General features: G+C 39.2%; 1 protein-coding gene across 1 annotated transcript in view; it reads right to left on the reverse strand.

Moving 5' to 3' along the window:
* Positions 1-3,786: 3,786 nt before the first annotated feature.
* The window catches only part of foxn1 (forkhead box N1), a 21,080-nt gene continuing 8,905 nt past the window's right edge, over positions 3,787-15,961 (reverse strand). Inside the window, exons 2-9 of the mRNA XM_039821887.1 lie at positions 13,030-13,168; positions 11,976-12,302; positions 11,375-11,470; positions 10,986-11,116; positions 10,751-10,847; positions 7,808-8,015; positions 7,121-7,573; positions 3,787-4,327 (exon numbers count right to left, since the gene is read on the reverse strand). Coding sequence (XP_039677821.1) covers positions 4,014-4,327; positions 7,121-7,573; positions 7,808-8,015; positions 10,751-10,847; positions 10,986-11,116; positions 11,375-11,470; positions 11,976-12,302; positions 13,030-13,168 — 1,765 coding nt within the window. The 3' untranslated portion in view covers positions 3,787-4,013. The remainder of the gene's footprint in view (positions 4,328-7,120; positions 7,574-7,807; positions 8,016-10,750; positions 10,848-10,985; positions 11,117-11,374; positions 11,471-11,975; positions 12,303-13,029; positions 13,169-15,961) is intronic.

Here is a 15,961-nt window from a genome sequence, read left to right on the forward strand (position 1 = left end):
GATATCCATTTGGGTTTTTTCCACAAAAGATGAAACTGAAATACAAAGTACTTTGTATTTAAACGTTAACGGTAAAAAAAATGTTGAGTAGACAAATATCAAAACAGTGACACTTACAAAGAATCAGAATTAGTACAAACTGAAGAAACAAAATAAAAGGCATGAAAACAAAGTAAATGTAACCCAGAGTTAGTATATTGTCTTGTGTTCTTTTATATAATAAGATTTCTTTTGTCAGCCTTGTTTCCCTGAATTTTATTGGTGAGATGGAAAAGATGTATTCCAAAATGACGATGTTACCTGATTCAACAGTCAAAATCTTCTTCTCTACAGTATTATTGATTTTCAGATTTTTAGGTGTGGAAAAGAACCATACTCCAACACTTTAAGAGCACTAGGGTTGGGTATCCTTTGGGTTTTTTGCCGATACCAGTGCTAAAACGTTACTTTTAAAACGGTGCCTAAACGGTGCCTGAACCGATACTTAAAAAAATAGGGTAATAGGGAATAAGGTATTTTAAAATAACTTTGAATGTACAATGAGGCTTACTAGTTTAAGGTGAATGCACCACGTCGGTTGTTTTTCCGACAAAACTGCTTAACGTCCCGCTGTTGGAATCCTCTACAGTGAAATACAGACACCCTTTACACCGTTTAGCTGTTAGCATTTTAACCGTGTTTAATCCAGCTGCTAGCTAACGGTAGGCTAACGTTACCTGCTGTCAAATTAAGTGTTAACTAGCGTCACGTGCAGCAATGCTCCTGTTGCCTCTAACGTCTGTTTCAGAGCATCAGAGATCAGCGCAGAAGGCATTTAAGTGGCACTGAAATCCACGTTGCAATTCAGACCGGTAGATACCAGTCGTTTAGGCACCAGTGCCGTATTAGCACCGGGTTTCGGTACCCAACCCTAAAGAGCACTGATAAAAAGAACCTTTCCAGACAAGTTTTAAGGTGAAAAAATACTTTGCTTGGATTACAGTTTTTCTCAATTGCTAAAACACTAAACCCTATTGTCTGAACCAAATGCTCAGTTGCCTGAACCCACTGATTCGGCAAAACCATAAGCACTTTTCACCTGTTTAGACACAACTTGCCAACACATTTTCATTGTGATGCACCCGTGCTGCATAATGGTGAGCACAGGTGACAAAAGTCAAACACAATTAAAGCACAGTTGTCACCACTTGAACACAACAACTCAAAATGTATCACACTTGTGGCTAATGATGTGAGGGAACATATAAGCCAGTTCAGAGAGCACTGGTTTGTGAGGCCCTACAATGGATAGAAATCTGAGAAGAAGAGTTTGTGTGAGAGGAGGTCGTGGTGGTCAGCGAAGACAAAGAACAGTAATATCTGATGAAATCAGAGCTACTGTGATTGACCATGTTCTTGTCCATGGTATGAGCATGAGGGAGGCTGGACAAACGGTACAACCAAACATCAGTAGATTCACTGTGTCCACCATAATCCGAAGATGTAGAGAAGAGAACAGGTAATTACCTTTTTTGACATTATAGTACAGTATGTAAATGGTGACAGCAATTACTGTATGACATACTATATACTGTACCATAGTATACTGTAAGTAAATATATGTTTCAGTACATCACTGTACCAATGTACTGTAGTATTGTAATGGAGGGTTGGTCTAACTGTTTGTAGGCCTAATATTCCATGTATATTTTTTGTAACTCCATGTTCTCTTTTTGTAGAATTGAAAAACTGCCACATGGGGGTGGGAGGACAGGTATTTTCTCCCCACACCAAGAGACCCTAATTGTTGATATGGTCCGTGAGAACAATGCCATTAAACTGAGTGAAATTCAGCAGAAGATCATTGAGGACCATGTACATTTTGAGGGTATCAACAGTGTCAGCCTCTCTACTGTTGATCGTGTCCTCAAGCGCAACAGACTGCGCATGAAACAGCTATACAACACTCACCAGTTCCTCATTTTCCTCAATCACATGCGAGATGCTCTGTTAGGGCAGCAGGATGAGCATCCCATCTATGTTGTTGTTTGGGACAATGTGAGTTTTCACAGAGCCCTCCAGGTTAGAGAGTGGTTCAATATGAATCAAGGTTGTATCAATCTTTGCCTTCCACCGTACTCCCCTTTCCTAAACCCCATTGAGGAATTATTCTCCTCATGGCGGTGGAAGGTATATGAACGCCAACCTTACACCAGGGTAAATCTCCTACAAGCCATGGGACTTGCCTGTGGTGACATAGGTGTGGAGGCATGCCAAGCCTGGATATGGCATGCCAGGGTTTTTTCCCCGGTGCGGCCAGACAAAATGTGGCCGGTGATGTGGATGAAGTCCTGTGGCCTGACCCAGTACGGAGACATGATGCTGTGGCTGAGTAATGCACTTATTTGTATATTTTTGTACTTTATTTTTACATGGGCTTACTGTACACAAGTGGCAAACACATAAGATTTCTGTTTGTTTTTACAAGTGCTACGTGTAAATGCACAAGATTTCTGTTTTGTCTTTTTGTAAAAGTGCTAAATGCACAGTTTATTTTTGTTTTGCAACATGCATTTAGCCTACAGTGAACAATAAACATTTATTTCTCCAGCTTCATGTCCTGAGCATTGTGTTTTCTATTTTTCTACATAGTGTTTAGTGACTGTTCAGTAGTGTTTTTAATTTTGATTGACTCGGGGCACGATTTGACAACATAGTTCAGTTTTGAGCACAGATTGAACTGTTTTGAGGTGAAAGTTTGGTTTTGCAAGAAGAGTCTGAGGTTTTGTGAATGTAGCTTGAAAATTGGGTTTTGTGTTCACAGTTTAGAGAAAAGGAGAGTAGCTTTCAAGAAATGTGTCTTAGCAATCGAGAAAAACTGTAATAATGTGTGTCAGGTAAGGCTTTTCCACACAAAAAAGTTACCAGTTACCTAGTTCAAAATGTACTTAAATATAACACTCTTTAATCAGTTTAGGCCAATGCTTTTACATAAACAGTGATTGTTGAAACTCAGTAACCCAAAGTGCTAAAATAATGCCAGTAAATAAAGTTTGCAGGTGGTCTATATTGTATTTTCCGCATGTTTATCAGGCTACATAATGTAGAAAACAACTGAAATAGGAACAGGAAGTTAAAGATGTGACTGTTACATCAGAAGATTGAACAAGCTACATGTCACAAAGTATCTTTGCTGCCATCTTCTGTGACAACAGTCTTACTGCATTGTTGCCATGACACCACCTATCATCGTCCATCAGGCAAGCATTGTTATTAGACGTCAGTGTAAACAGCTTTTCTTATGCTGAGCCAGTATCACAGTGGAGTTTATGACTGTAAAATATACAATACGCTCTCTCACAGGTTTGTGTTGTTGTTTTTTTAACCATAAACACATTCAATAGTTGGAAAAGCAGCCAGAACTGAAAAGCAATAATTAACAGTGTGTAAGGTAACAGGCTCATTTTAGATCCACTTGAGTCAAAATAGAAAAAAAAACAGAGTTAAGCGAATTTTAATCAGTTCACATAAGACGGCAGGATAATCCAGGCAACTGTACATGTGGTACAGGTTGCAGCCAGTTTAATGTAAGGTGCTGAAGCAGAGGACATCCTCCAACAATGTGTGTTTATATTTTTTACTCTCTAATATGGAGGAACCTAACCCTTGGATACTGAGAAAGCAATTCATCATCTGGTATAAACTCACTAAAATAACTGAAATGGCAAGAATGCACAAATATATTAATGCATCAATAAAATCAACAACATATATATGTTTTATATTATACTTTTTATAACAGGAGCTCTTGCAAATAAATAAATGGTGGGAAAGACATGTGTATTAAACAGCCAAAAAGGATATAACTGTTTCCACCACAGTTTGTCACACTATGGTAAACAGAGGATTTGATGGGTAAAATAACCACCAAGCAAATACTGTGGCATGACGCTGCTTGCAACAATATTCCCGATTCAGGTTAATATATTACATTAATGGTCAGGGAGTGTGAACGAGCCCAAACAGTCAGGTATTTACATTAAGGAGATGGATTTGGTACAGGAGGTCAGATACCCAGCTAGACTCTCCATCCCCGAATAAGCCACAGGATGCAGTCCATTCAAACAGCCATGCTGCTCAAAGTTTCTGTCTGCGTTCTCGTCCTCATACTCAGCTTTTCGTCGAACGACGGCAGTCACCTCTGATGTCTGACCGTCAGGTGGCGTGGCCTGAAGGCCACTGGTCTGGACGCTGTGGTCCTGCAGGGCAGAGGTCGTGGATGGGGTTGTGGTGGTAAATTGTGGATCAGACAGCAGGCTGTCCTCCTGTAACTCCTCCCACAAGTTACCTGAGCAAAAATGAAGACATATCTTTAACTCCATGATTAAAGAACAGACATTTGGACATGTCACAGCAAGAAAAGCACAGGTGTAAATAATAAAAAAAAATAATGATGGCTGAATTTCCATTTAGCTGCTTCAGTTTCTGGGTCCTGGTACTGTTCATGATGGCTCACTGTCAAACTGTTACGACCACTAGTTGGCTTTTTGTCAGTACTAGTTGAACACTTGTTTGTACTAGTTGGATATTTTGTCTTATTAGTTGAACAAAATCTTTTACTTGTCACTTTTTTTCAGCAGCTACTGGAACATCTGTCTAACTAGTTACAGCAGAAGCCTTATTAGTGACGCCGAGCAGCATACTAGTAGCACCAAAGTCCAAACTTGTCAGCTCTTTGACGCACTAGTGGTCCTGTGGACCAAACTAGTAACACTAAAAGCCCTACTAGTTAACTAGTGAGCTGCAAAAGCTCTGACATGTCAACTAGTAAACATGAATTCCGGTTACTAGTTTACTAGTGAGCTACATCTCTCTGCACTAGTTAACTAGTGAGAGCCAAAATTGCTTACTAGTTAACTAGTTAAGGCAAAATGTTTACTAGTTAACACATTAAAGCCTCTTTTTTATCTTACTAGTTAACTAGTGAGCCCCAAAATATTTACTAGTTAACAAGTGACGTCAAAAAGCCTACAAGTGGCACTAGTGAGATATATTTTGACTTTACTAGTTAACTAGTTGGGTCCAAAATGTTTACTAGTTAACTAGTGAAGCCCCAAATGCTTACTTGTTAACTAGTAGCACACGATGCTAATGAGGAGACAGGGACAAGGGGCTTTAAGGCTTTCTATTGACTCTCCAGTAAGAACTCCCTGTAGCCAAAGTTTAACCCTCGAAAGCCTGAAGAGCTTTCTGTGTTAATCCCGCTCCTTAATACACTATCCAGAGGAAAACGTGATTATTTTTTATATTAACCACAATGAAAAAAACATAGAACATTGTATTTTCTGTTAAAAATCCTCAGCTTGATGTATTTTTTCACAGTAAAACACAAATATATGCAATATTTTGTATTTAATGAATCATGATTATGAATTATAGCATTAGGACAAAAATATCTTTTTACCTCAAACTGCTTTTGTTTGGCTGTTTTGAAATGAATAAGCTTATATATATATATATATATATATATATATATATATATATATATATATATATATATGACACATAGATGTGTGTGTGTGTGTGTGTGTGTGTGTGTGTGTGTGTGTGTGTGTGTGTGTGTGTGTGTGTGTGTGTGTGTGTGTAACGAAATAGAGAAACAAAATACAATTTATTTAACATGCACGGACAAGATATACTGTGTATATATATATATATATTTATTTTATTTTTTTAAGTTGTGCAAACAGCCAGCAAAACCTCTCCAGCTACACTATCACAATTCGGTCTGCTGGTGCAACCTCACTAGTTAACTAGTAAGGTTCAAAATGACTCACTAGTTAACTAGTGACACTGATGTTTTCCTCGCTGGTTAACTAGTGGAAGACATTTTGTCTCACTAGTTGGACTCTGTCCTGAACATGTTGAACAATTTTTCTTACATGTTGGATCTTTCCTTTAATTAGTTGAGCCTCACCCAGCACTAGTAAGCGTCTGGGCACCACTAGTGAGACGTTTGTTCAACATGTTGGGCTTTCTGTCGCACTAGTATATATTTCCGTCGCACTAGTATATATTTTCGGCACACTAGTTGATGTTCCCATTGTACTACTTCAACAAAAATTAATACTAGTTAACATGTACGCTCCACTGATTCAACTACTGATGTGATGAAATGGCACCAGTTAACATGTATGACAGTTACACCACCACACTAATTAACTAGCAAGGTCCAAACAGGCATCAACTAGTTAACTAGTGAATGTTTTCGCCTTGACTAGTTAACATGTAAGTTCCTCGGGGCAACATGTTAACTAGTGTGCAACATGCAAATTAAGTAGGCGGGATACAACAAAATCCTGAGTCCTGATTGGTTTGTATCTTTTATTTTGAAGTGGAGACCGAACAGGAAGCCTCAAATCCCCCTCTCCCCTCCTCCTCCTCATTAGCACTGTCTTACTAGTTAACTAGTGTGCACTTTGGCCTTTACTAGTTATCAAGTAGACATTTTGGACCGCACTAGTTAACTAGTAACATCCAGAAACAATCCAACTAGTGAACTAGTAATTTTGGCTTTTACTAGTTGAGGATCGTGGCTTTTAAAATCAAGGATATGGAATAAATGCTCAAAGGGCTTGCCATACTATGTGCCGTACACGTGCCTTTTCTGCTTTGATAAGTCAAAATGTCTGCTGTGAAAAAGGTGTAGCAGAGAATGACGAAAAATAAAACAAAATGTCACAGAGCCATTGTTAATGTAATTCATTGAACCTGTGCTTTTGCTTCTTTGACATGAAAATGTCTGCTGAGGCCTGATAGCAGCACAAAGGTTTAATACAGACAGGATTTTTGTTAATCGACAAAGGCAGACTTTGTACTAGTTTGTACATCAAACAATATGATGCCACATTTTGACATCCCAGTTACAAAATGAGGAAAGCAATTGCTAGCATGCTATGAGCTGAAAATAGCTAGTTAGCATAACAGTGTGTGTGTGTGTGTGTGTGTGTGTGTGTGTGTGTGTGTGTGTGTGTGTGTGTGTGTGTGTGTGTGTGTGTGTGTGTGTGTGTGTGTGTGTGTGTGTGTGTGTACAGTATGTGTAATTGATTCAGAACTTTCTTTCTTTGCCTGATTCTCATACCTTGCAGCTGCAGGTCAGTCAGACTGGGGTTGAGTGTGTCAATGTCATAACTGGCGTCTCCATCCAACAGCAAGTCCTGCATGTTCCTGGAGCTGAACTCAGCATGTAGGGCGGCACTGTAAACAGGTGGCATCTTACCAGTCACGGGGGAGTGCAAGCTTCCAGTGGCTGATGGGACGCCAGCTGTAGGCAGCCGTCCACATGGTGAGTACAGGGCAAATGAGTTGCTGGGGTGAGCAGTGGCAGGGGGAAGGAAACGGGACTGCTGAGGTTGAACTTGGGCATACTGTGGACGCTGAACGGGTAGGTAGGGTGGTCGGAGCTGGGCTAGGGTGCAAGATGACGAGGTGGTGCCGTAGATAGGGGCCACTCTGGATAACAAAGCTGGGTTGGTGTAAAGTGGCACAGACCTGAACTTGTCCGGTCTCTCTCCCAGAAGCCGATCAAGGTCTTCTGTAGAAAAAGTGTTTGAATCAAATTTGAATCCAAATATATAGCCTAATAAAATTAAAAAGTACAGGTCAGATCAGCAAGAACTGATTAAAATGGCAAATGTCTTTACAGTAGATCTTTGACCTTTTAATCTTACTGTAATGAATCCATTGTAAAAATCAATCTTATGTAAAAAAATTAATAAATAAAAAAACATTATTTCCCACTTGATTTCCTCTCATTTAGGGGACCCACCTGGCTTCGCCATGCTCCTGCGAACAGTGACAGGGTCCTTGCGACGCCACTTGTGCAGCTCCTCCTGCATTTTCTCCACCTTGGCTGGATTAAGAGCCCAAAGACAGCCTTTACGGGACGAGTTCCCATTTTTGTTTTCCACCTTCTCAAAGCACTTGTTCAGGGAGAGGTTGTGACGCACAGAGTTCTTCCATCCATCAGGAGCTGACTGACAACAGAGAGTGGTAGATAAATGCAGAAGATGGGAAATAAAAGGTTTAAAGCAGCTATTCAGAGTGGTACAGGAAGATAAGTACTGAGCACACTTTATTAGGGCTGCAACATCCTATCTACTGCGCTACCAGAATATGTCATATCATATTCTATATAAAATTGTAAAAAAAAACAATTGTAAAATATTATCTTCCGGTGACATCTTCAGATGGCTTGTTTTGTCCGACCAATGATATATGACATTCTGTTACATAAGCCAAAGACAATATTTACAAGCTGGAACCAGTGAATGTTGAAAAATGACTGAAGCAATTCATTGAAATTAAAAATAGTTGGCAAGTTATTTAATGTCAATCGACTGAATCAACACATTTTCAGCTCTACGCACTGTGTTTAGTTCCTTTGGAAAGTGCAAAATAGCCAAAGATAATTCAACAAGAGTCTACAGCTACACCAGCAGTTCTGTGAGTCTGTCCTTAGGCACAGCAGTGCCTTGAGCTAAATGCTAACATCAGCATGCTTACATGCTGATGTTAAACAGTTATGTATCTACCATGTTCACAATCTTAGTTTAGCATATTAGCATGCGGATATTTGTTAATTAGCACATATCCGCCAGTAGCCTACAGCTGAGGCTAATAGAAATGTCATGAGTTTTGCAGGTATATAGTCATAAACCAACGAATTGAACAAATACACATTTTGACCTGTTGATGGCGCTTAATGAAATGTTAAGGGACCACCAAAGTTATTAAAATTCATCCTAGGGGGGACATGAAAGTTTGTACAAAATCTCATGGCAATCCATCAAATAGACAGTTTGAAGTTCATTTTGTCACGTGCTCAACATATTATTACATCGTACAATGAAATGCTTTTTGAAACACGCTTCAAATAAAAATACAATAATTGTCACCATGTTATGATGTATTTCTGAGTTTTAGGTGCAATTATTTCCCAAAAGACAATGAGACTTTTACTGAAGTGCCCCCTGGAATCTGTTCCCACATTCAAGAACTCTTTGACAGAGAGAGCCTTCCTCTATCCTTTATCTGTCATTCTGCCTCGCCCTCTCACTGAGGCCAGGGTTGTTCAAGGCATAGCAACGGAGTAAGGCTGCAACTGCTTAATCCTGGTTGATTGATTGATTGATTGATTGATTGATTGATTGATTGATTGATTGATTGATTGATTGTTCAAATAAATATATACAGTGAAAATATACACAACGACTGACATTAGCATCCCTGGTGCCACACCACTAATGTGGCTAAAAATGATTGTACTTTCATGCCCTTTGTTGCCCTACAGTATCTTGGCATTAACTCTCTTCATGTTCAATGAAGACATTTGGTTTCACTGCAGCTCTCACCCACTGCCTGAATGTGTCACATTAAACACCACTTATAAATAAATGTGTATTCATTTGTCCACCCTTTGTAATGTTTAATATTCTCATGCCATAGCAAGTGTCCACTGAACTGAAATGAACTCAAACATACTTTATGACAATTTGTGTCAACTTTATGACAATTATTGTCAACTTTATTATAGTATTTTAAAAATCACAGCTTTTGCAAAAATACTTTGACTTTCTGTGGAGTATCACTTATCATCTGCCTCATGTGTATTCTGGCCCTGCAGCCTGTGTTTAATGTTACAGGCAGCTGTTTGGAAAGCAGCCATCTATAAGGTACCTTCTTGAATATAAATGGCAGCAAGTCTTTGAGCTCTTTCCAGAGGTGAGTCTGAACTTATTTGATTTGTAGATACCTGCAAGCCTTTGAAGAATGTACAGTATTTGTGACGAACCAGGGTTCAAAAAGAGGTCCAACCCTGCAGCTGCCTGATTTTATTAATATTAAAGAAAATTTGAATTTATCAAGTACATATAATTATGATATCTCTTCGGTTTTACTTATTAGACACACACACACACACACACACTGCCTCAGAGCTGCAGGTGTAGATTTGGCACATTGATTTTTGCAGTATGTCATTAATCATTAGGGAGTAAGGGTGGCAGATTTCTGGAAAAAGCAACAACAAAAAAAACAGAATTTGAAAATACAGCCCTCCTCCTGCAGCTCTCCCCTGTCTGTCCAGAGCCCCTCCCACCAGACAAGCATGGGCATATGCACACGCTCAGTAACCTGTACAAGTACCAGTCATCTCTTTCAATCATCCTGATCATGATTGTGATCCTGAATGCCTTTATATAGCAGCAATTCTATGATAATTACCGTCTGATTTCTTTTTGAAGCCCTTTGCAATGACATACTGTGATTCAAGGATCCAGCTAGCTAGAGCCGCAGCAAAATTTTTCTCCATCTCTGAAACACTTTGCTGATATTGATGCATGTTTTATTGCCTTTTCATACTCTATTTTAGACTCTTTTTTTAAGTCCATCTCCCTTTTTGCTTTGCAGTGTAGGCAGTTGTTGCCAATGATGGAATAGCAACTTTTTCTGCTATTGAATCAGGCTTTAACCATCTGAAGGGATGTGCACAACAAAACATAAACCTAAACGTGAATCCTTAAGCTACTGATCTACTACTGAAAGACTATCGATTGATCTATAGAGACTGCTGGAGTAGAATATCTGTATGGGTTGTTAAAGTGTTGAACTTCACAGCAACATTTTGTTTTTCAGTTCTGCTTGTGCTGAACTGAAAAATATTTTTTTGGTTAAAATCAGCATTTAATAGAGAAAACATTAATCCTGGTACCTTGAAATAGGGAAAGTGTTCAGTCATGAAGCTGTAGATCTCACTGACTGGCAGGCTTCCTGTTTTACTGTTCTTCAGAGCCAAGAAGATCAAGATGCTGCCGTCATGAAGGAAACATTTTTACATTAGCATTTTATGTATGTGTTATGTTACATGTGGAATTCTGCACATTGTTGCTTTACATATGATTGTGTAAAGGTAGACAGAAATACGGATGTTGGCAAATACATGTTACCTGTATGAGTAAATGGGCTTGGGGAAGTGGGACTGTGTGGTGCTCTCCTGGTGTGATTGATTGGAGAGACTTTGGAGACAATATTTTGAGCTGTTGGACTGATCATTATTAAGATACAGTCTAGATGAGACCTGTAGAACACACACACACACACACACACACACACACACACACACACACACACACACACACACACACACACACACTTTATGACCTTTTAGTTTATCTGCTTTGGCTGAGTCATATGTATTGCCTGCTGCTTTTGAAACAAATTGGGTGGCATTATCTTGGCTCGTATAGATTATTGTGGTACCCTCAAACCTAAATATTTCTTACTCACGTTTTGAATCATCACATACATCAAATTCCTTGATAGCTCACTCACTCACCTGTTGTAGAGGGCTCGATGAGCTGTAGGATGGATAGCTTTGAGACAGGAAGCAGGAGGGCTCTGCTGGTAGAGTTGGTAGTTTTGGGTAGGAACTCTGCAAAAATGAGGAAGTTGTTTGGAAAAGCCATCTAGACTGTATTCATTTGTAATAATAAACATAAACATGCCTAGAACCTATACATGCACTAATGGAGTGATGTCAGAGTGTCTAAAATTGATGTTAAGGCGTAATTTGACACCTTTAAACCAGCAATAACAGATTTTTTTGATCCCTTCGGGGCAGCGGAAACAAGTTCAGCTGCAGATTCAGGTGATAATTCTCTGTAGGTTTATCACTACGAGCGACCCCATTTCACATTGTCACATGATACATTGTTACTATAAAAAACATTGATTATAGCCGCTTTTTGCATTCAAATGAACTCTCTTATGTTATTAATGAATGATCACTGTGTGCAGGTATCTGTGTAATAGTCCTAACATATGAGGAACAAAGTGTAATGCATCTTTAACACATTTCATCATCAACTTGTTGTTTTGGATTGCACAAACTGAAAGGATAGGTGAGGGTAAAACAAGTGTAACATAAATCTACAAACCTGAACACTGCCGTTGTACTGGTCCCAGGATGTTGCTGCCTCGCTGCTTGAGCTGTGTGAAAGAGTGTCAGAGCTGCACACCTCCTGCAGACAGCTGAAGGAAGATGAGCACTGTTGGAGGCAACCCGCAGCTGTCACTGCTCCATCGCTGAACTGTCGACGGTATGGGTGGAAACGGTCAGTGTCAACGGAGCCTCGTCCCGGTGCTGATCCTGACCCTAAACCGATGGTCCCATCAGCGCTGTGCCTCCTGTTCAAAGCCGCGGTCCTCAAGCTGAAGGTGCTGCTTTCTTTCTGGGTGAAGCAGACAGCCCTGCCAACTTTAGTCTGTGGTGTGATCAAAATCACAGTGGATACAAATCATTAAACATGCAAATCACAATAAATCTATACTAACTGTTGATAAATCCATCAGGGCTGGGTTCAATGTTTCAATCATGTATCCACTCCCATTTCTGGACCAAGAAGCTGCCAAGATGCTTACTGGGAATCCCCTGAGGCCATTGCTAGAAAACTTCCTCTCTCATAGTATAAATAAACTACATGAACCAGAACAGCCTTTTAACCTGAACAAACATGTTTACATAATTACAACTTGAGTTCCTTTATTTCTTAACTTTCTGGAACTGTCTGACAGGTTAAAGGAGTGGTTCAACATTTTGGGAAATATGCGTTTTAACTTTATTGCTGAGAATTAGACGCAACAGGCAGCAGCTGGTTAGCTTAGCTTAGCATGAAGACTGGAAACAATGGGAAAGGGCTAGCCTGGCCTCACAGCACAAGTCACTGCACCCGGCCAAGAAATAGTGTGGCACATAACCCCCTATAAGATATTGTTTGTACAGGTTACACAAACAAGATATAACATGTTAATTTTTAACTTTTAAGGTGTAAATAATTTGCTTTAAAAACAATAGTCCTTGGAAACCCCATGGAAAGCAAAGGCCATTTGTCCATGTACTATACAAGCAGGGTCACATTTTATATTTCCAGTGTTACACAGAAGAAGCTGTTTGGGGTTAAAACAGGAAGGCCTGAGGTGGCTCATCAGTACCTGTGATTCTGCCATCTGCTGGCAGGAGGTCCCACCGGGCTCACAGGTGTGTAGGCTGGCCTGAGGGGTTGATGTTTGAGACTTTGCCCTTGTGTGGGAAAATGTAGGGGAGTCTGACATTCTGCACCAAAATCTGCTCCTGTGAACAGATGGAAAACTTAATTTGAGATGGGAGTCATCTATCTTTAGTCAGTTGCATTTGCTGTAGGATCTGCATAATTTGCGATGGATGACCTGTTTCAGTTATTAGAATTGTCATTTGCACACTTTGTTCACACAAATATTATGCTCTTAAAGAAATAGTTTTTTTTAATGTTAGGAAAATGTGATTGTTCAGTCAGTCAGATCAGAAGATTGATACCACTCTCATGTACAGAATCGCCAAACTCTAAATATGAAGCTATCACAAGCAGCTGTTTAGCTTAGCTTACCATAAAGACTAGAAATAGGAGCAAGTATACAGAAAGCTGTGGCCGGGTTCATGGCTCAATGTACTGAGAGGGTTCGAATCCAACCTGTGATGATTTCCTGCATGTCTTCCCCCTTTCTCACCTAGCTGTCCTGTCAAAGTTTAAAGGTGGAAAAGCCCACAAAAATAATCTTTAAAAACAAAAACAAAAAAGGATACAGAAAGCTTGGCTGTGTCCACAGGTAAAAACATGTCAGAGGTGCATTTTGTTCCCTTCAGCTGCTGCCACCATATTTACAATAAGACATGAGAGTGGTAGCCTATTAGTTGTTGTTTTTTCGATTGCTAAACCACATGTGTTCACAGCAGTTCATGTGGACCAAACTCAAGTTTGTTTTTTATTGCTTGAACACAGTTTTCAAAACTCTGCACACATATCTCATGACTTTGACCACAACCTGCACAACACTGTAGATTTACAGCAATTTGTTCAAAGGCTAACACACTGCTGTCAGAAACTGTTAACCACACATTCAGAACAGAATGGATTTCAGTCTGGTGCATTTCAAACACTGTTGCTTTCAATTTCAGCTGAAAGCCTAAACAGGTGTCTTGTTTTATATTTGTTAGTATAGTGAACACATACTGTATATATAGGGAAAGCTCAGAAAGCCTTGTTTTGTAAATAAAGAAACACCAAATAAAAATGAAGCAGTTATTCACTGTACAGTTCAAGAGAAACAGTGAACAGGTAAAAGAACAAAGATACCAATATGTCCAGGTAAGATGTCTGAGGTTACATACACAGCTTTAAAAAAAAAGCTGAAAAACACTACCTTTACTGTAGTAAAACTGCACACTAACTGTTGATGAAAACATGTGGCCTGATGCTGGAGAGAGGCAGGATTAGCCCCACAACTCTCTGTTACTATTACATACCTGTAGTTTGTAAGTTTTGTTCTAGATATTACGTAAATTACTACAGACAAAATAAATGGTAACACTTTACTTGAAGGTATCGACATAATCGTGACATGACACTGTCATGAACGTGTCATAAACGTTATAAACAAGTCATAAACGTTTAGGACTTCTGTTATTAAGTATCATTCGGTTTTTGTCATGACAAATAGACAGTGTTTGGGTTGTCTTGATTATGACAACTTGACATTACAGTTTTTGCCCATTGCTTACACACTAAAAACAAATGCTTAGACCAAAGCCTCAAAACCTAAACTTCTTGTAGCATACCTTAAACACAGTGTAACCATAGCTTAAACACATTGTCAACTTTGCACTTTGCTTGCAATTCTTTAACACACTTATTGCGAAACACTACACATGTTTTCTTACATTAGACACTTTGTTCAAAAATGAAATCTCCTGTTGTCATTGGGAAAACACTCAAAATGCAAAACTCATCTGGCAATTGTAGGAACTTATATACAGACCTGAAAACACACAAAACAAGTCTGTTTTTTTCCAGTAATTGTTTTTTTTTACTTTTGTTTTGTTACTAAATTTGATGATTTGTGATTCTATTTTTCTTTATTTAAAAAAACAACAACTCTTGTTTGATTACTGCAAAAATTCTACTTTTGAGTTTTACAGAAGAGTCTGAGAAAATGACAAAAAAATTGAAACATAAAGACTGCAGTGTTTTATATAAAGCCCATCAGTGTGTTGCTGGTGATATGAAAGAGTAATTCAAATGGTGCTTATGTGTATGGTTTTGTTGCAAGAATTTCATTTTTAGAAAGGAGTGTTAAGTTTTGATTGCAGTGTTTCATTTTGTCATATATGTGAGTTGTTACAGTTTTTTCCAACTGCTTACACACAAAATATTTTCATGTCACACGATTTTTGAAACCTCTCACTCAAAGTGCAAAACTACACAGCAAATCTCCAAAACCATAAGCTATTTCTCAGCCTTTCACTCAGCTTTCAATAGCATAAAACACTTTTTTCAAAACATTACACACAATTCTCTACCTAAGACACAGAAATCTAACAGGAAGTGACTTGCTATCCATTTCTAAACACAACCAATCAAAATGCTACACTTATTTACCAGGGCACACACACACTTCTCACATTTGCAAACACATTATGTCATAACTGAACACTAACCAATCATTGCTTTAGTATAGGCCTATACATAGTTCAAAGGCCAGATTACCTGTTTTGAACAATGGATGCCAACAATAGACAGAGAGCAAGGGGAGTAGGAGGAAGAGACAGGGGATAACAACGAGGAGGAGGAGGAGGAGGGAAGAAGAGTAAGAAGGAGAGCCATCTCTGATGAGATCAGGGAGAGAAGCCCATCTTGAGTAGCTTTATAGTGGCGTCCATACTGCATGCAACTATCTAATGACTATTTCAGCATTACAAATCAATCAGATTTTGTTTTGCACAAAGTGCATACAATTCGTTCCCCCTCCCCCTCCCCCCTCCCACCCGACCGACACACAAGCACGGACAAACACTCACAACACACACACGCACACACACACACACACACAC

This window comes from Perca fluviatilis, chromosome 2 (assembly GCF_010015445.1).
Source record: "Perca fluviatilis chromosome 2, GENO_Pfluv_1.0, whole genome shotgun sequence".
Taxonomy (NCBI): domain Eukaryota; kingdom Metazoa; phylum Chordata; class Actinopteri; order Perciformes; family Percidae; genus Perca; species Perca fluviatilis.